At 38.0% G+C, this 22,449-nt stretch overlaps 1 protein-coding gene across 2 annotated transcripts in view; it reads right to left on the bottom strand.

Moving 5' to 3' along the window:
* Positions 1-20,674, bottom strand: part of LOC126100211 (uncharacterized) — a 66,973-nt gene extending 46,299 nt beyond the window's left edge. For both annotated transcript variants that reach the window (XM_049910772.1, XM_049910773.1), the window contains exons 1-3: positions 20,487-20,674; positions 20,209-20,391; positions 6,939-7,070 (exon numbers count right to left, since the gene is read on the bottom strand). In XM_049910772.1, the coding sequence (XP_049766729.1) occupies positions 6,939-7,070; positions 20,209-20,391; positions 20,487-20,582 (411 nt within the window). In that variant the 5' untranslated portion in view covers positions 20,583-20,674. The remainder of the gene's footprint in view (positions 1-6,938; positions 7,071-20,208; positions 20,392-20,486) is intronic.
* Positions 20,675-22,449: the final 1,775 nt, after the last annotated feature.

Raw genomic sequence — 22,449 nt, forward strand, 5'->3', positions numbered from 1 at the left:
CTTTGCCTTTACAAATGTCTGTCTGTGTCTGTGTATGTGCGGATGGATGTGTGTGTGTGTGTGTGTGTGTGTGTGTGTGTGTGTGTGTGTGTGTGTGTGTGTGTGTGTGTGTGTGTGTGTGTGCGCGCGCGCGCAAGTGTATACCTGTCCTTTTTTCCCCCTAAGATAAGTCTTTCCGCTCCCAGGATTGGAATGACTCCTTACCCTCTCCCTTAAAACCCACATCCTTTCGTCTTTCCCTCTCCTTCCCTCTTTCGTGACGAAGCAACGGCTGGTTGCGAAAGCTAGAATTTTGTGTGTATGTTTGTGTGTCTATTGACGTGCCAGCGCTTTCGTTTGGTAAGTCACATCATCTTTTTATATATAAAGAACCAAACTGTTGCTGACACTGCCATAGCTGATGTGCCTAGAGTGGACAGAACTAGACTGGATGTTTTATGTGCCACAAAAGTTGCATATGTTGAATTTGATTGAATGACATAAAAGCTTCATGGGACAGTGTGTAACACAAGCCAAACATGTTGTGAATACCTTAATTACTTTGGATGCTTTTACACATTGAAGTATTAGCGTGCTTTTGAGACACCCTGTATACCTACATATACGAAAAGAAATTAAAAATTTGTTTTTGCTTAAAAGAGGAGGCTCATTTTTTGCAGCTAAATCTTTGTAATGTTTTAAAGATGGCAACTGGACAGTGTCACTTTCTTCTCCCTGTTCTAACTATACCATAGCTGTCTCGGTGCAGTGAAAAGTTTCCTAAAAAGATGATCCTTTTTCAGCACAGCCATTGTCCCTACACTCGTCCAAGTTGTTGCAATGGTCTTGCCCATTGATGACAATGGCAATTATTCAATCAGTAAATGCTTGTTAACAAGGGTCACCAACATCACATTTGAGTCAGTCATGGATATTTTCCTGACTGCTTACTTTAAATTCTGAAGGTACTCTTATAAGTCCAGCTAGTTAGGATACAAAAGGAGCTTATTTCAAGCTTTGTGCAATGTCTAAATCCTGATTTCCTGCCATTCTCAACCTTTTTCTGTGCAAACATCTATGCTCACAGTGAAATACACTTACAAATTTTGTAATGGTGTCACTGTTCTTTTTAATGTTTTGTAGTGATGCACTTCCAAATCCGTATTCTTGAGCTAAGTGTTTATCAACTAATACCTGTGTTCCACTAGTCTTTTTATGCTTTATGTTTGATAGCCACAGTGAATGCCACAACAGCAGCACAATCTGTCACAAGTAAAGCTTTGGACGTCAGTACCCGAATAGCAACAAACAAGTTGGTAGAGAGAAAGAAACCACCAATCTGATCAGCCGAGAGTCAGCAGAAGTTATATTCAGTGTGTGCATAAGCACCTTCAATTTGCAAACTGAAATGCTTTTAGTTAATCAATATTTTGGTTCATCTTTTGTGGGCGATCAGTGCTATACTGTAAAAATTTTTGGTCAAAAAACAGTCTTAATAAAAAGTCTTTAGTATTTGCAACTGATTTTGATTTAATTAAATAATATTCAGATGTAGTTACAAAAAACCTCTACCAGTGATGCATCTGCATTAAATAATAATGTGCTAACAGCACATGACTTTTGATGTGATGTTACTGAACAATTCCAAGTGGCCCCAAAACGTATCTAGCATGCCCACTTGTGATTGTCAGATTGTCACAATGGCAACCATTGTTAAACACTTAGATATAGCCAAGTCCTTTATGACGACACTATACACAGATATGTACTTGCACTGAATTAGATGACAATTTCATTATCTCACTGTTGTATGATACACACTAACAGAGGCACAGACACACAACACATAGTACACTGTTATAGAATTATTGTTTGTCAAGTAACTATTTCAATGTGTGTTTTTTTAAAGATATGTATTATTGTATTATAAAATTACAATCATTAAAGGACTTCCTCTTATATTTTATCCAGTGCCTGGTGTAATAACTGTATGAAAAATTTTTGGTGCAAGGCGTATTTGGTATTCTAAGACAAGATTACCTTTGCAAGCAAAACATGGCAGTTATCACAAAAACATACATGTGTTCCTCATTATATAATAGGGCAGCAAAATACCTTCTGGACTGGGATTGGCTAACAAAAATTTACTAAAATAAATAAAGAGAAAGATAACAGCTATTGCCATCAGAAGCATTACTTTTAGTAATAGCTCACTCTCTCTCTCTCTCTCTCTCTCTCTCTCTCTCTCTCTCTCTCTTTCTCCTCTCCAGCCACCATGTTAACCACAACTGACCAAACTCAAAAAGAGTGACAAAGTCAAGATAACCGTTGTTTGCCTACCGGCACTGTAACCTTATTGTGTACATATAAGAAACTTAACAGATACGTAAGTTGTGCAGCAGGTAAACTGTTCTGTTGGAGAGCCGTAATTCTGGGTATTCCAATGTTCTAATAGCTCTGAAAAGTCACTAACTGAATAAGTTAGTCTATAATACAAATCCTTCATTGTATGAAAATAAAAATACACTGCAGAAGAAGTCAGTTAACATCAAGTAGGCAAAACAAAAACTGTACGAGGGAGAGTGACAATACCGACACATGGTCCCTGCTGACCTGTCAACTGGTCGTGTTGATTCAAGGCTCTGATATTTAGAAGCACTCAAGCCTAGACTGTGTTTCGCTTCCATTAAGGACCTATAGATGAAGCACTATGTGGTCTCAGATATTGTAGAAATAAGAAAGAAAAATTATTTGGTCATCATTTATATGACCTTGCCAAGGCCTTCGACTACACAGATTATAACATTTTACTAAAGAAAATAGGAGGGAATCATATCTCAACAACAACATAAACTGGATCATATTAATTATAGCGTTCCCCAGTGTATGGTACTTGGTCCATGCCTGTTCTTCACCTATATTCTCAGTTTAATAAACGCACCAAAGTACTTTACAAAAACTGTGATGTTTGCTGAGGTTAAAAGTATACTGACAAAGGGCCCAAACAAATCCAAACTTAGTTAGTTTCATGTTCCATGGATCATTTGTATGATACATCATAACGACGATGTGGAACTAGTCATTTTACATTCATAACGCAAATTAATTGCTAAAAATGACTACCTGCTGAAGATTTATAAGGTTTTTTGCTTTATTGTTATTATTATTATTATTATTATTATTATATACACAGGTGTGAATTACTTATGTCTATCCAATAGCTTTTACAGATTAAAACAGAAATCCTTCTACTGAATAGAAGACGTCAAGCAGAAATTTTTTTTTCAAATTTTACTTTGCTGACTGTAAGACATTTTGTACCACTGGGCAAGTTATCAAAAATTTTAGTTACTGCACTGTACACCTGTTTTTGTACTCAAGACACCCTCAATGTGGAATAATGAATGTCATTTTTCTAGGTCAACGGAAGTGTCTGATTCCACCCATCTGCTCTCTGCTCTCTCTCTCTCTCTCTGTGTGTGTGTGTGTGGGGGGGGGGGGGGGGCGGCGGCTTGTGTTTGGGATGGCTGACCTACTTTGCAGTGCTGACATTTGTTGGTGGTAAGTAATTGTTCTACTGGGCCTATTTTTCTTGAGTTGTAATGTTTTGTGTATTTATTGTGTATTGAATGTGCTTTAATTTATGTAGTGATGTTTGACTTTTGAATTTTTGAGGTTTTGTGGTTTTGGTTTTGTTTTTCATAGTTGTAGGTGGTGGTTTTTTTTGTATCAAACTATGTAGGTAAAGGGAAATGATCGATTCCAATTTTCGTAGTTTTATATGTAGGTATTGGTGTTTTGGTATCATCAGCTGTGGTCAAGGGAAATGTCTGATTCCAATTTTTGTAGTTTATACTGTAGGCGTTGGGTGTTGTGGTATCATCAGCTGAAGTTGACCTATATAGGTCAAGGGAGGAGTCCGATTCCTGTAGATTTTTTTTTTTTTTTTGTGGGGGGGGGGGGGGGGGTTGTGTTGTGACTTTCTTTTACTGTTACATTTAAGTAGTCCCCTCCCTAAAACTCTCAATTTTCTGCAGGTGCACAGTTAGTTTGATTGTATTTTTGGAGGGACATGTTACTGTCTTATTTATACATATTTTTGTGTTTGTTGCCGTGTGTATGAAGTAGCATCATAGGCGCCATATTGGAGACGCTTAGAATAGCCATTTCCGCTATACTGATGACGTCATGGGTCAAATCAGATGGATGGAATCGGACACTTCCGTAATCTCATTTTTCCTTCTGATATTGTAATTATGCACATCACAAGAAACAGATTAATATACATGTAATTCCAGACAAATAAAAATGACTTATGGCTACAAACAGTAGAGATGATGCCACATGGCATGAAACTCTATGGGTTGCATTGTTAGCCATCCAAACAGATAACAAAATGAAGTGGCAGCAGCATGTGGATGATTTACCAATAAGCTGCAGATGAATTACCAATAAGGTTAGTTCTGTTTGCTTTGTCCATAGAAACCCCTCTCATTGTATTGATGGGATGACTAGTGAATGTTGCATACTTCAACTCAGTATAGTCATCTAGCATTAACTTCTTACAGATTCCTAACCCCACACAGATAGACCTGAAAATCTGTGCTTGTGAACTTTTTAATAGTTATGAGACTACTTGTAAAGTTTAAAATGAATAATGTGAGGACCACGCAACAGGTAATATTAAGGAAGGTAGAGAGTAGCCGTTGTTGAGAAAAATTGTACAACAGTTCATATCATTTGTAGAGCAATAAAATTATTAGTCATTAAGATGAACTATTCATGCATCAATTATTATCTGTTATGTGCACCCCATGTTTTTCATTTTAAATTTTACAAGTAATGTCATAGCTATTAAAAATTCACAAGCACAAATTTTCAGCATTATATACTTGGAGCTATAAGAAATTACTTTACACTCTAAGTTCTTTTTAAAAATGTGTAATATCAAACAGTTTTTTTAAAAAAATTTTGATTTAAGTGTGATCATGCGTACATAGGACATAGAATAGGAATAGATTTTTTTTTTGGAAAATAGAAAGAAACAAACATAATCAGACAGGGAGTCAAAAAGTAGATTTGTTTAAGAACAGAGATGCAGTGTAAACCACAACCAGAGTTTCTTAGAACCACATTCATTGGCTTTACTAACTCACAACCACTGTTACCTTCCAACCTAACGTATATCTTGGGTCAAGCTATAGACTGATGTCTCATCACAACCAGTGTTTTGTTGTTGTTATTATTGTTATTATTATTTTCACATTTGTTGGCTTCATCAACTAACAACAAAACTGTGAATATATGCACTGAAAGGTAGTGTGACAGCAGCCATTAACATTACATCACTGGACAAAGCTGACGACTCTTATCGAACATTGACCTTGACCTGTGGTGATGCACTGATGGGTTGCATATGCTGAAGGCTCAGTTAGCTTGGAAGGTAGCAGTAAGATTGTGGATTAGCAAAAGCAATGAAGTGTTATGAAAATCCTTTTTTTAAAATACTTTTGCCATTCTGTAGTTATATGTACATTCCATTTTGATCTGGTTTCTTCTAGTTTTTTATTATGTTTGCAGGCTTTAAAATTGAGCATCCCAACCCAAAATTCCCATGGATGTCCTGAAACTTTGATAGTTAAATTATCTAATTGTACAGCGCCATAATTGCCATTCTAACATCACAGGTGAGAGCTGAAATGTTGTATTCTACTGGTAACAACTTCTGAAAGGTGTACAACATTAAATTAAGCAAAAAGTAGAGCATCTTAGAAAATGAAGGTTATGAGAAAGATAGTTACTTTACAAATGCACTTGAGCAAACAGCAAATTGTGTTGCAGGTATTAAGATGGCAACAGAAAAGAAAATTTCAAATGAACTAAAGCACAATTGAAGTCAAGGCCAGAGTTTTTAAAGCACACAATACTAGGAATCAGTTATAATATGACAAATTAAACAAAAAAAGGCAGGGAAATAGTTCTGAATGAATATAAGAAGATAAAAAGAAAATTTGGTACAATAGACATTTGAAAGAAAAGAGTATAAAGGAAACAAAACAGAAAATTATATTTGGTAAATGTAGATTTCAGCAGATGACATCACAGATGGCACTGTAACTAACAACAGGGGGTAAACTATAAAAGCATTTGAAAATTTCTTTAAATTATTATAGATTTCAAGAAATTAATGAGAAACACAAACAATGAATAATGAAAATTATATTCTGGAAGCATTGCCAGATGAAGTGTTTGAAAGCATTCCAGGTAAAAAGAAAGAAAAGACTGCTGAATATAAAGCCAAATACAAATCAATACAAAAGGAACTTACAAGATTATTTACAGACTGTCTACAGAGGTAGACAGCACCCAAAATATTGAGGACAGAGATATGCATGCTGAGAGTTTCTAGGAAAGAAAACAAAGAGAGAAATGGATTATGGGAACAAACTATAATAATTAAAATGAAATGCATGTGGTGTGACACACGTAAGTGCATGTCAGATGGATCAAGGAAGTTCTTGGCTGAATTCCAAGTGATAAGAACACACCAAGAGAGTGATCTAATTGAAGGAGTACTGACTACATAAAAAAAATAAAAAATGTGTGTGAAATCTTATAGGACTTAACTGCTAAGGTCATCAGTCCCTAAGCTTACACACTACTTAACTTAAATTATCCTAAGGACAAACACACACACTATGCCCGAGGGAGGACTCAAACCTCCGCCAGGACCAGCTGCACAGTCCAGGACTGCAGCGCCTTAGATCGCTCGGCTAATCCCGCGCGGCATTTAAAAAAAAAAAAAATTAAAAATAAAGAAATGACAAACATGTACATTGCTGAAAACTGTAATGAATGGAAAAGTCATTAGACGGCCTTTATCCAACATCAGATGTGAAACTGCTGATAATAGTAATGAGTATGACATAGTGCCAGCCTTGACTACCATAGACACTTACTTCATTCTGTTCCTTTTTGAGTTCACGTGAAAGCTCTTCATTTTTTGTATGTAGCTTTCGTTCTGCCTCTGCAGATATGTGCAGAAGATTATCTTTCTTCAGTATAATTTCCTTTAGATGATTTACTTTTGCCTGAAATAAAAGTAAACTTGGATTTATAAAATTCACTCTTATTTCTAACATTGCAACAGTTTTTGTTCATAAGCAGATTATTTATCTCACATTCTTTGCCAAACAAATTTACCGTAAGAAAGATAAGTTGAAAGTCCCTTACTGTTCTTAATATACACGGCAATTACAATTAAAGTTATAACTTTCAAAACACTGTAGAAATAACACCACTGGTCACAATGACATAAAATTGCAATGGAATATTATCGGGGAAGGGAGAAAATGTATGCGGAAAAAAAGTGTGAAAAGTGATCAATAGAAATAGATGGCACTGTGTGTGTCAGAATACATAAATAAAAACACCTGCCATGTGCACGACCCATTGAAGTTGGTACAAACATGCCAGGTACACGGCTTTTCCTCCTTTCGCATCTGTGATGTTTGCCATGACTGTCTAAATGCTTCTAAAGCTGTATTACAAAAATAATGACTGTGCACACGTTGCTCTGCAGATGTTCCGGACACTGAAGGGTCTGACAAAAAGGTGTTGGTCCAATGACTGCCATGGGTCTGGAGAAAATGATTCGGAAATTGGAAAATACGAGTTCTTTTGGCGTGCAATCTGGTAGAGGGAGAAAACAAATTGATTTGACATCAATGGAAGCAGTGGCCACAGTAATCCAGGAGGAGGTGAGTGGTAGTGTGCAAACGTGTAGTGCACATTGGACATACCCATGAGCACGGTGCATAAAATCCTACAAAACATCCTTCTTTGCTGTCCCTCCAAAATTAACCATGTGCACGAGTTGCTTCCTGTCAACCTGCCAGCATAAGAGAGACCTTTGCTTTAGACTTGTCTTGCTCACATGGAAGTGGACAGTGACTGGCAGTGCAAGATTTTGTGGACAGACAAAGCTCACACCCATTTGACAGGATATTTCAATACACAGAATTGTTGAATATGGGCAATGGAAAATCCACGCGCAAATCAACCAGTACCACTTCATCCTGAAAAGGTTACTGTGTGGTGTGGGTTTATGGCATCATTTATCACAGGACCATATTTTTTTGAAGAGACAGGTGCTTCCGGTCCTGTTACCTGTACCATCACCGGTAAGCGCTATGAGAGTCTTTTGTGCAACCACGTCATTCCAGCTCTCCAAAAGCGTGGATGGGACATTTTTTATGCATGATGGCAAATCCAGTTAAGCAGCTGCTGAAGCGCCATTTCGGAAATGCTAGAATTATCAGCCGCCACTTCCCTACAGCCTGGCTGTCCCAATCACCTGATCTTAATCCGTATGACTTCAGGCTGTGGGGCTATCTGAAAGATTGTGTGTTCAGTGTTCCGATTGCAAACTTAGCTGCACTGAAGACATGCATTGCGCAACACATTCTGAATGTGAGCCTGGAAACACTTTGTTCTGTTGTGGAACATACAGTTTCTCAATTTCAGCTTGTTGCAGAAAACAGTGGACAGCTTGCGGAACATGTTTTGTGTCAGTCACACAGAAATTAATGATCCAAGTTGATTTGGATTGATGTTTTTATGCGGTTTTTGGCTTCAGGACAATTAAAAACCAATTTTTCCCATCCAGTGTGATATGACCTTGCCATAGTGGTCGGGCTGACATAACTAACAGTATCACACCTGTACACCCATGCTCACTGAGTAGTAAAGTTTGTTTAATGTCCGACATACATCTTAGGCATTGTTGCACGATTCATTTGTCATTTGTAGTCGACCACTATTAAATTATGATGCTTACAGCACCATCTACTGCTACATTTTGTAACTATTTATTTTTCTTCTGCCATACGTTTTCCCCCTTCTCTGAATATTCCGCTGCAATTTCGTGTCATTCTGACCAGTGGTGTTATCTCTACAGTGATTTGGAAGTTTAACTTTAGTTATAAAAACCCTATATATTAATGATTTGCCACTCTGCACTCATGAAGATGCTTGTTCTTTTTGCTGATGATACAAGTGTAATCACACCCAAAAAAACAAGAATTAGCTGAAGAAATTGTGTAAATAATGTCCTTCAGAAAATCATTAAGTGGTTCTCAGCAACTGGACTCTCACTAAATTTTGAGAAAATGTGGTATACACAGTTCAGTAGAATAAATGGTATATGACCACTGATAAATATAGACTTTGAACAGAAGTCTTTGGTTAAGGCAGAATATTCAAAATTTCTGTGTGTGTGCACTAATGAGAAATTGTGTGCATTGATCAGAAATTTATGTGGAAGAAACACACTGATGATCTACTGAAACATTTGAGTTTAGGTACTAACGCTGTTAAGATTATTGCAAAAATTTTGGTGATAAACGTATCAGTAAATTAGCCTACTATGTCTATTTTCATCTATTGCTTTCATGTGGCAATCATACTTTGGGGTAATTAATCATTAAGAGAGAAAGTATTTGCTGCACAAAAGCATGTAATCAGAATAATAGCTGGAGCCTACCCATGATAATCTTGCAAACATTTATTAAGGAACTAGGGGTATTCACAATACATGTATTCACTTAGGAAATTTGTTGTCAATAACTCACACCAAATGAAAAATAAAAGCAAAGTGCATAGCTACAATACTAGAAGAAAGGATGAACTTCGTTACTCTCGGTGGATTATGCTGCCACAAAAGTCTGCTCATTTAACAAATAGCATTAAAAGTCTGACAGATAGCCAACCACCATTTATAACAAATTAAAAGAATTTCTGAATCACAATTCCTTCTACTCAACAGATGAATTTTTAAACATGTGTCAAACATTGTGTCAAAAATAAAACTAATTATATCACATAAAAAACTTATGTTAAACCGACACCATCCATATCATTACAAAACGCCCTATCTATCAAACAAGTATTAACACAATGTAATGTACAGGGTGTTTCAAAAATGACTGGTATATTTGAAACGGCAATGAAAACTAAACGAGCAGCGATAGAAATACACCGTTTGTTGCAATATGCTTGGGACAACAGTACATTTTTAGGCGGACAAACTTTCGAAATGACAGTAGTTACAATTTTCAACAACAGATGGTGCTGCAAGTGATGTGAAAGATATAGAAGACAACGCAGTCTGTGGGTGCGCCATTCTGTACGTCGTCTTTCTGCTGTAAGCGTGTGCTGTTCACAACGTGCAAGTGTGCTGTGGACAACATGGTTTATTCCTTAGAACAGAGGATTTTTCTGGTGTTGGAATTCCACCGCCTAGAACACAGTGTTGTTGCAAAAAGACGAAGTTTTCAACGGAGGTTTAATGTAACCAAAGGACCGAAAAGCGATACAATAAAGGATCTGTTTGAAAAATTTCAACGGACTGGGAACGTGACGGATGAACGTGCTGGAAAGGTAGGGCGACCGCGTACGGCAACCACAGAGGGCAACGCGCAGCTAGTGCAGCAGGTGATCCAACAGCGGCCTCGGGTTTCCATTCGCCGTGTTGCAGCTGCGGTCCAAATGACTCCAACGTCCACGTATTGTCTCATGCGCCAGAGTTTACACCTCTATCTATACAAAATTCAAACGCGGCAACCCCTCAGCGCCGCTACCATTGCTGCACGAGAGACATTCGCTAACGATATAGTGCACAGGATTGATGACGGCGATATGCATGTGGGCAGCATTTGGTTTACTGACGAAGCTTATTTTTACCTGGACGGCTTCGTCAATAAACAGAACTGGCGCATGTGGGGAACCAAAAAGCTGCATGTTGCAGTCCCATAGCCCCTGCATCCTCAAAAAGTACTGGTCTGAGCCGCCATTTCTTCCAAAGGAATCATTGGCCCATTTTTCAGATCCGAAACGATTACTGCATCACGCTATCTGGACATTCTTCATGAATTTGTGGCGGTACAAACTGCCTTAGACGACACTGCGAACACCTCGTGGTTTATGCAAGATGGTGCCCGGCCACATCGCACGGCCGACGTCTTTAATTTCCTGAATGAATATTTCGATGATCGTGTGATTGCTTTGGGCTATCCGAAACATACAGGAGGCGGCATGGATTGGCCTCCCTATTCGCCAGACATGAACCCCTGTGACTTCTTTCTGTGGGGACACTTGAAAGACCAGGTGTACCGCCAGAATCCAGAAACAATTGAACAGCTGAAGCAGTACATCTCATCTGCATGTGAAGCCATTCCGCTAGACACGTTGTCAAAGGTTTCGGGTAATTTCATTCAGAGACTACGCCATATTATTGCTACGCATGGTGGATATGTGGAAAATATCGTACTATAGAGTTTCCCAGACCGCAGCGCCATCTATTGTTGACAATTGTAACTACTGCAATTTCGAAAGTTTGTCTGCCTGAAAATGTACTGTTGTCCCAAGCATATTGCAACAAACGGTGTATTTCTATCGCTGCTCGTTTAGTTTTTATTACCGTTTCAAATATACCGGTCATTTTTGAAACACTCTGTAGATGCTAATAGTATTTCTGATACACAAGGATTGTCTCCTCACTAGATCCTAAAAGAAAGATAACTAGAGCATAGCTGACGGGCACACACATTGAAATACACAACAAAATAAGAAATTTTCAGAAATTAGTTTATCAGAACACAAAAAATGTAACCTGAGAGACAAGGAATACTAGTACTCTCATATTTGACTTTCAGAGTCATCTTTTGCGGTAGTTTCAGTCACTTCCACTAAATTCTTGTGGGTCTACTCTGTCTAGTTCCTGATTCCCTATCTTCTTGTGTAGACAGATGTACCACAAAAATTTCAAGAGTTCCAGACTGAAAGGTAAAAATAAAACACAGTGACTAATGCCTACTATAATAACAGAAGACCTGACTGGACCACACAGAAATGGCTGTTTAAGTTGAGAATCATTGCGTAGCTAAGCTTTGTATTCCGAGGCTTAGGAGGAAAGCTTGAATTGTTGCATTGCTTAAGCCTTATAAGGAGCCAAATTACCTTAAAAGCTTTTGTCCAATATTCTTATGCCACTGTGTCCAGATCAATGAACATCTTATTCTTAACTGAATTAACAGCATAATTGATGGAAAGTTCATTCCTCAACAAGCTCGTTTTTGATGTGGAAATTGTGCTGCAGTCAGATATTTAACCTCACTCAACACATTTAGGATAGTTTCAGACAGGGTAAGATAACTGGAGTCACCTTTGTCAACTTAAAAGCTGCCTCTGACACTATCAATCACAGAAAGTTGCTGCATAAAATTTACTATCTCACCAGTGATTACCAACCAACATCCCTCAGAGGCACTCTCCTGAGTAAGGAGAGCAGATGGAGCATAAAACAGAACAGCCTATTTCAAGGCAATGGGCTTACTCCTGAGCTCTTTCATAAATAAAATAAATTATACTAATGATTAGCCCATTACAGAACACTCGAGACATTTCATCTCAAGAAAAGTTGACTTTATTACTGGATCTGCTTGGCGTTTGATATGTCAATAATTTAAGCCTAAATTTGAACAGGACTCAAGTGTGTGTATTTCAAAATGTTCAAATGTGTGTGAAATCTTATGGGACTTAACTGCTAAGGTCATCAGTCCCTAAGCTTACACACTACTTAACCTAAATTATCGTAAGGACAAACACACACACCCATGCCCGAGGGAGGACTCGAACCTCCGCCGGGACCAGCCACACAGTCTATGACTGAAGCACCTTAGACCACTCGGCGTGTGCATTTCCTCACAGAATAGAGAAGCTGAGTTAGAATTTGACATCGTATGTCGACACAAATGACTTCAACATCACCCAACACCTGCATATCTGCGCATTAGTGTTGACTGTACACTGTCCTTGAAGAAACACTGCTGCTAGACCAGGTTGAATGTCGGTGCAAGGAACAGTATTTTGAGAAAGCACGTAGTCACCACCTGGGGAACTAGTCATCATGTCCTGATAACTTCTGCTCTTGCTTTGTGTGTATTGGCTGTGGAGTATGCCTCTCACCTGCATGAAGTCCGCACCCAATAGCTGAGTGGTCAGTGTGGCAGAATGTTATTCCTAAGGGCCTGGGTTCGATTCCCGGCTGGGTCGGAGACTTTCTCCACTCAGAGACTGGGTGCTGCGTTGACCTGATCATCATCATTGGGTCGACCAAAGCGTCCGATCCCACCCGGTGGCTTTGACACGTAACATAAGGCTGTTGTGGTGTGTGATGTCACGACAGTGCAGAATTTAGTTTGTGAGAGTGGCATGTTTGTAGGTGTCGTTTTGATGTGATCGGTGGTGCTGTCTGGTGTTGTGTTAGGTAATGTTTTTGGTTTAGTTTGCGAGTGTGGCGTCGTGTGTGAATTTTGCTAAATTGCTTTTTTTATGTCTTTGGTAAGTGTGGATATGACTGACAGGGTCAACAGTTTTCGGTTGTCAGCTATGAGGGGGAGAGTGTGTTGTCTCTAATAAAATTTCATCAACTATTCGGATTTTTGGATGAAGTCGTGAAGTGTTCAGTATGTCGTGAAGAAATGAGGCTTACTTAAAGTTCTGGCGTCTCGGACCAGGGATGGCTGTATGTGGAGATGTCGTAAGGATAACTGGTCAATGGAAGTGTTCGATCCAAATGTGTGGCTGTGAATGTTGGTACTGGTATCGGGAGATGTTTTTGAGCTATATAGGTCAAGGGAAGTGTTAGGTCCTAATTTATGGGATCTGGAGCTGCTGTTGAGCTATATAGGTCAAGGGAAGTGTCCGATTCCAGATGATATTGTGTTTAGTGGTATTTGGGGAGTTTTGTGATGTCGGTTTTTTCGTCGTTTTGTATGGGGGTGGGTATCTGAATTTGTTTATATTTAGTTTGCCCCCACCCAAAACCCCTTATTTCTCGCGCTCGTCCCGTTAGTGTCATTAGGCTTTTTGTGGAACGTGAGTGTGTTTATTTTTCGATGTATTTTCATCCTCATAGTGCGTACGTAACGACTTTATATGCGCCATATTGGAATCGTGGTTTATGGTTGTTTCCGCCATATTTGTGACGTCATTGGTCAAAGCAGACGGGCAGGAGCAGACGCTTCTGTATTTCCTTATCATTTCATCTCCATCGGGGTGCAAGACACCAAAGTGGCATCAAATCGAAAGACTTGCACCCGGCGAACAGTTTACCCGACAGGAGGCCCTAGTCACACGACATTTACCTGTGTGAAGTATTCTGCTCACTCCAAGCACTGAATGGGACTACTCAAATCTTTTCAGGATGTATGAAGCCAACACCATTGACAAACTCTACTAAATTGTTGGAATAGCTCCCTCCACTGTCAGAAGTGCTGTTGCTGCCAATGCGAAGAGGTTGAAGCAGAACAGTGATCCCTGCAATCCACTGCATGATCATCAAACTGTTGTCTGTCAACTGAAATCTACAAAAAGCTTCACCATTAGGACTCAGCCACTGGAGGGAACACTAAAGTCTAACAGCATCATCAAATGGAAGAGGGGGATGCCACTGGACATTCTTGGAAGAGCCCCAAGAAATGATTTACCCTATCCTGTTGGGATATCATTCAGTCATTTTAATGGCTCTGACCACTATGGGACATAACATCTGAGGTCATCAGTCCCCTAGAACTTAGAACTACCTAAACCTAACTAACCTAAGGACATCACACACATCCATGCCTGAGGCAGGATTCGAACCTGCGACCATAGCGGTTGCGCGGTTCCGGACTGTAGCGCCTAGAACCGCTCTGCCACTCCGGCCGGCTCAGTCATTTTAGATTGGGTGTCGCTCACTACAAGATCGACTTGCGCAAATGGGGTCATCCTTCCAACTCGTGGAGACGTGCTGTGAATGTGGAACAATACAGTGTCTAAACAATGCTATTAGAACAACCTTGCAAAACACAGGACTTACTGAAGGCAGATATCAGATTAGATTAGATTTACTTTCATTCCAACTGATCCGTAGTGAGGAGGTCCTCCAGGATGTGGAATATGTCAGAAAAATAACAATACATGACAAATATTTACAAATAAAACAAATAAGCTAATGTACCATTCCACAGGTCACAAGTGGAATGATCGCCATTTTCTAATGAACACTATATGAAAGAGCCATTTTACAAATGATAATGCACTGAATTCAAAGTTTTTTACTTATTTACAAGGTAATAAACATGTAATACAACTACTATAATACTTATTTACAATGAACACATTATTGCACTGAAATGGTGCAGAAGGTATATTGTACTTAGATATATATACACAAATCAGTTGGTTTTACTGAGAAATCCATCAATGGAGTAGAAGGAGTTGGCCACCAATAAATCCTTTAGGCTTCTCTTAAACTGAATTTCATTGGTTGTTAAGCTTTTTATGGCTGCTGGCAAGTTATTGAAAATGTGTGTTCCTGAATAATGCACACCTTTTTGTACAAGACTAAGTGACTTTAAATCCTTGTGAAGATTATTCTTCTTTCTAGTATTGATTCCATGAAATGAGCTGTTGGTTTGAATAAGTGATATATTTTTAATGACAAATTTCATTAAGGAATAAATATATTGGGAAGCAGTAGTTAGTATCCCTAGTTCCCTAAACAGGCTTCTGCAGGATGTTCTTGAGTTCACACCACATATAACTCCTACTGCACGTTTTTGTGCCCGGAAAACTTTAGCTTGGCTTGATGAATTACTCCAAAAAATAATCCCATATGACATAATGGAATGAAAGTAAGCATAGTATGCCAGCTTTTTCATTTTTATATCCCCTATGTCTGACACAATTCGCATTGCAAATAGAGATTTGTTAAGACGCTTCAGCAGTTCTGTGGTGTGCTCCTCCCAGTTGAATTTATTATCAAGCTGTAATCCCAAGAATTTAACACTGTCCACTTCTTCTATCTTCTTGTCATCGTATGTTAGACATATACTCGTGGGACACCCCTTACAAGTTCTGAACTCAGTGTAGTGTGTTTTTTCAAAGTTCAGTGACAAAGAATTGGCTAGGAACCAGTGATTAATGTCCACAAATATTTTATTAGCTGATCTTTCTAAGACTACACTTGATTTGTTATTTATTGCAATGCTTGTATCATCGACAAACAAAATGAACTTGGCATATGGTAATGTTACTGATGAAAGGTCATTGATATACACAAGAAAAAGTAAGAGCCCTAAAATGGAACCTTGTGGGACCCCACATGTAATTAGTTTCCAGTTGGATGATACCTGATAGCTTGATACATGTCTCTTTCCTAATAACACCCTTTGTTTCCTTCCAGAGATATAACATTTGAACCATTCTGCAGCATTTCCTGTTACACTATAATATTCTAATTTACTTAAAAGGATATTGTGATTTACACAGTCAAATGCCTTTGACAGATCACAAAATATACCAATTGCCTGCAATTTTTTGTCTAAGCACATTTTCACTGCAAGTGTAGATAGCCTTCTCAATACCAGAACACTTTAGAAATCCAAACTGTGACTTCGACAGTATGTTATTTGAGATAAGATAGTTATAAAGCCGACTGTACATTACTTTTTCTAAAATTTTTGAGAATGCTGGCAACAGTGAAATTGGACAGAAATTTGATGCAATTTCTTTATCTCCCTTCTTAAACAGTGGCTTAATTTCAACATATTTCAACCATTCAGGAAATATTCCACTGATAAACGACTGGTTACACAGATAGCTTAATATGTTACTTAGCTCAGAATCACATTCTTTAATTAACTTTGTTGATATTTCATCATACCCACTAGTTGTTTTTGATTTTAAAGATTTTATGATGGACATTATTTCTGCTGGGGTAGTGAGGGCCAAATTCATATTATGGAAGTTACTTGAAATGTCTGGTCCGAGGTATTCCATAGCAGCATCTACCGAACCTGACAACCCCATCTTTTCAATAACAGTTATAAAATGTTCGTAAAAAGTTCTGCAACACTATACACATCTGTCACCAATGTATCATTTACTCTTAATGCTATTTGTTCTTCTTCATGTCTGGTTCTACCGGTCTCCTCCTTCACTATCTCCCATATTGCCCTTATTTTGTTATCTGATATGACTATCTTTTCCTTGTAATATATTTGCTTTGACGTCCGTATTACAGTCTTTAATATTTTGCAGTATTTCTTGTAATGTGCTATAGCATCAACATCATAACTGTTTCGGATTGACAGATACAGTTTTCTTTTTGTTTTACAAAATACCCCTATTCCTTGAGTAATCCGTGGCTTCTTTGTAGACTTTGCTCTAACCTTGGTAAGTTTTGTGGGAAAACAGTGTTTGAATAAGGTAAGCACTTTATTAACAAAAGTGCTAATTTTTTGTTCATGCCATGAGCACTGTAAACATCAGTCCAGTGAATGTCTCTGAGGAGTGTCCTAAAATAATCAATTTTTGGCTTACTGATTACCCTCTTGAGCTCAAATTTAACAGATTTTATGTCCTGTTCAGTATTAACATTTAACAGAAGGAACTGCATGTCATGGTCCGAGGCCATTGGCTATTGGTTTTGTAATATAATTTTGTTCATTGGACTTTTCTATAAAGATATTATCAATGGCTGTTTGTGAGCAACTGGCTACCATAGTGGGGAACTTTACAGTGGGAAGAAGTTGAATGATAGTGTTACTAACTCAAATAAGTTCTTATTGGGAGAGTCTTTAAGGAAATCTACATTGAAATCACCAGCAACCACTATTTCTTTGTTTTTGGTTGTTAAATGGGCCAGTACAGCTTCAAAGTGGTTTACAAACAGATTAAAGTTACCTGCAGGTGCTTGATATACACTTAATATTGTGAAGGATTTTTTTGTGAAATTCTACTTCTGCCGCACATGCTTCCATATGCTGTTCTAGGCAAAATTTATGAATGTCGATGTTCTTAAATTTATGACAGTTCCTGATGAATGTGGCAACTCCTCCTTTCTCCATTTCTGATATACTAAAGTGAGATGCTAACCTAAAGCCTGTAACACTGTAACAGTTCTATACCAATGGTCACATGATGTTCAGAGAGGCAAATTATGTCAGCTGGGTTTTTAGACTCTAATTCTTCTATGCAGATAGTTAATTCATTAATTTTATTTCTCAGTCCTTGAATATTTTGATGCAATAAAGATAGCTGACATTTCACATTGACTGGGTAGAGTTAAAATATCTGCTGACTGTTGAAAATTCGTAACCAATAGCTGTTTATGCTGATGTAATAAGCTAGAATTATGTTTTTTGGTTTCTTTCTCAAACTGAAGGTTTGTCTCAGTTCTAACCCCTCTTAAAATTTGCTTTCTTTCTGTCCTCCCTAGCCTAAAAAAGGGTCTTTTCTGAAACCTATAACCACTGGTATTTTACCACTCATGACAGTGCCTCCCCCCTTTAACTATCCTGCTATTTCCCCAGCCAATTTACCCTTCCCCTTCCTGTTGAGGTGAAGGCCATGCCTAGTATAATCCCACCTATTGAGAGAATCAACAGGAACCACACCAATGAGTGACCATGCACCCGACATAAGCAGCCGTTCCAGCTCCAAATCAACTCTCTTGACAGAAGAGTTCAAATGCGGTCGCTCATGGCGCCCAAGAACTGATACAAACTCAACACTAGTATGTTTCGATGCTGATGCAATCTTTGCCAGGTCACATTCTATGCTGTACCCAGGATCTCTGTCAATACTGTTACCTGCCCCACCCACTATAACCACGGTGTCTTCCTTAGTGAAATCTGTGCAAAGTGATCCTAAATCCTCTGTCACCTGCTCCAGACCAGCACTAGGTTTAAAAAAATTGGTGACCTGGTATTCTGATCCTAGTTTGTCCTGCAAAAGTTGGCCAACACCTCTTCCATGGGAACTACCTAACAACAACACTTTCTTTCTCTTTACTGATTTCCCTACATTCTTACTTTTCAATTTGCTACTGAAAGTTTGTTGTGCCCTGTCTACAGCTGCAACTGCTTGAGGCTCACCAGCATCTAACTGAAGCAACAGGTCAAATCTATTTTCCACATTCACCACGAAGCTGTCAGACAAAGTTCTAGGCCTGTTCCTCCTGTTGCCACTTCCCACCCCTCTTTACCCTTCTCCTTCCTTAACCTGTCAAGATCTCCTCTGGCCTTGTCTAACTCAGCCTGAAGGGTGGCAATTTTCCCCTCCTGTTCTAGTATCTTCCTGTCTCTACTACAAATCCTACAAAACCACTGATGAGTCTCATTTACTTCCCCTATTCCCACGCCACTAGAGTCACCCGTATGGAAAAAATTACAGTACCCATCACACCAAAGCCCCAACCTAGCAATTCTACGGCAAGTCAAGCACTTTTCACTCATGATAAACGTAACAGTTTATTAAGAATAAGTCTGTTAAATTACAGACCACTGCAGTTGTGTTCTGGAAATGCAGAACAAACATGGAAATGAATTAATGAGAGGAACAGAGGAAGAAGGATTCTTAATACATAGTCAGTAACACATAGCATCTTACATACATTTTTTCAGAATGTAGGCGTAAAAACATGTTGGGCATCCACTAGCACAGATGGAGTTCTGTAAAAATTTACAGAACTATAACAGGTCTGCATAGAAATTACAAATTATTTCAACCATCTGCTGGTGACCAATAAGGTAAATACGGAAAAATTTTCCTTTGAGAATGTTGGATAACAACTAAAGAAACAGCTGCCAGTCTAATACTTTATGTTACACTCCTTTGGCACAAATTCAACTGACTTTTTTGCATTTGGTTTTATTAGAGAATTTCTTCCTATTACCCATATTTTTTTCAAACTTTTTGCTGTATTCTTGGGAGTTCTGATTTATTAAAATTAATTTGACTAGAGTTCAAGTACTTTACCTCCAGAAATAGACTGTATGACGAGCAGTTTATATATCCTAGTCTTTTGACTCCATTCTCGACTGTATCTCACATGAGCATAATCCTTACTTTTCGCCCAATGCAAAGATTAAATATCCCAAGCTAAAAGCTTCTGAATGTAGGCCTTTGAATATTTCGCGGTACAGAAAACATGAAGATGCAATCCCACAATACGAAATCAGTTTACTTACGATCAATCACACGCTTCATATGTATGCGCACGGCTGTCAAAACCACATTAATAAGCAAACTGTCAATGGCTAATAACAGAACATAAATAACTTGTTTTCAGGAAAAGTGTTAACGTTTCATACAATGCCTAAGTATTGTTTTAGCGCTTACTCTCAATATTTTGCAGTCATCCTTTAAGCGATAGATAACTTCATCAGGACGATGCAGTTCTTGTATTTTTGAATGATGAAGCTGAAGTAGATTCCAGGCAGCTTGTAAAACGGACTCTAACATCTTATCTTTTTCATCTGCGTTGCTATACTTTGTCAGTGATATTCCCATGCACTCCAACTCCTTGATGGGACAAATCAAGCATGACAGAAATGTCAGTACGAGAAATATCAACATTTTAGGTTATGGTGTACGACAATCAATTAGTATTAACGTACATCGGATAGGTTATTTACAGAGCTGACTACGTCATCTTCATCACTACCAGAAGATAAATATTCTTCTTCGAGTGAGTCTTCGGAATCTGTCGACATTATTTACTACTAGATTGGTCGTCAACAGTGATATCTGCACATAGCAACACACTTTGTTTACGGACGCGGGACGACGATTTGTAATTTGTAAGATGACTGTTCTACGCAGTGTTGCCAATACGTAATTATTTTTTCCGTCAAACCAACACCCAAAAATTCGTCAAAATGAAATATCTCCATATTTTCTGACAAAATTAAAGAAAAAATAAAATTTATTTTAAAACATTACACTCATTACTTTGTTTACACATCGAGCAAACATTTGAAAATCCGTCAAAATCAGATATCGCCGTATTAAAATTTATTTTAAATTTTATAATTGCACATAGTCTACGAAACGGTCAAACAATTAAACATCCACCGGAACTCGGCCAAAATATAAAATATGTATTATTATATAATTACATCACATTTTAATGGAACAGTAACAATCAAATTTAAATACGCTCCCTTAAATTTCGGGCGAGCAGTTGCACACATTCAGCTTCTACTTCTAAACATTTCGGCTGCATAACGTCCAGTCATTTATTTATTTATTTATTTACATTTTCTTTGCGTGGAGCCATCGTAATAATGGCTTTTGCAAACGTCAGACTTAATACTAAGTGATACATTTACACTTATAAAATACACTATATTCGGTAGCTGTTACTTCTTATGTCTATTTTTTACATTTATCACATTACAACTGATATGCTAATTCCTCATGTTGCAATCACTATCTTAAAATTCGTTGAAAGAATATAAACATTTTTCTATTAGAAAAGATTTAAATTTTGTTTTAAAAACATTTCCCGTGTATGTTCTTAGAGCGTTTGGCAGCTTGTTACACCAAATCAAACCACGGATATATGGACTTCTAGAAGTATTTTTAACGTTGTTCTGTTACGGAAATAGTTACACTTTGTTCTAGTGTTGTGATCATGTACATCACTGCCCATGACAGCTTCTGTTGGTTGATTTTTAAAAGTACAACTATTTTGAAGATGTACAGAGAATATATTGTCAGATATTTGTGCTGCACAAACACTTCACGACATGAATATCTATGTCCCAACCCATGTATATGTCTTATTGCTCTTTTCTGTAGTAGTAGTAGTATTATTTTTAAATGTACATCAGCTGCACAACCCCATTGTTCAATTCCGTAATTGAGAAAGGGTTAAAGTGTTCCATAATATACTAATTTCAGTGCTTGGCTAGGAACTATCTATGCGAGCTGGCTGAGGTGATACATGGCACTACTGACTTTTCCACATACGAAATTAATGTGGTGTGACCACCGCAAATTTTCATCAACATACGCACCCAGCAATTTACAGTTACTATTTTCTGTTGCAGAGATATTACACATACTATTCACATTGTTGTGGTGAGAACTGCCTGTTTTGAATGTCAGTAGATGAGATTTGGTGACATTCACCTTGAGTCCCTAACCATTGCAGTATTTTGTTACTTCTGTTACACCACTAGTAGCAAGAGATTCTAGCTCATTAGATTCACTCCCATAGAATAAGACTGACTTGTCATCTGCATAGCTTACAGTATGGGAGTTAATGAGTTGTGCAATGTCGTTAACATATAATGTATATAAGGAAGAGTAAGGGTCCAAGGATTGAGCCTTGTGGTACACCTTGTAATACAGGTTCACTGGTAGACTGGGAGTTCATGATTTTATTATCTAGTTTGTATGATAATTGAGTGCTTTGCTTACGATTCAGCAGGTATGTGATTAGAAGATTCATGGCTTGATCCCGGATAGTATAAGATTTTAGCTTTTTAAGAAGTACCCTATGGTTTTCCATATCAAATGCGCATGTCAGGGACAAAAATATACCTGCAGTCTGCATCTTCTGGTCCAACAGAC

The sequence above is a fragment of the Schistocerca cancellata genome, chromosome 9, assembly GCF_023864275.1.
Source record: "Schistocerca cancellata isolate TAMUIC-IGC-003103 chromosome 9, iqSchCanc2.1, whole genome shotgun sequence".
In the NCBI taxonomy this organism is placed as follows: Eukaryota; Metazoa; Arthropoda; class Insecta; order Orthoptera; family Acrididae; genus Schistocerca; species Schistocerca cancellata.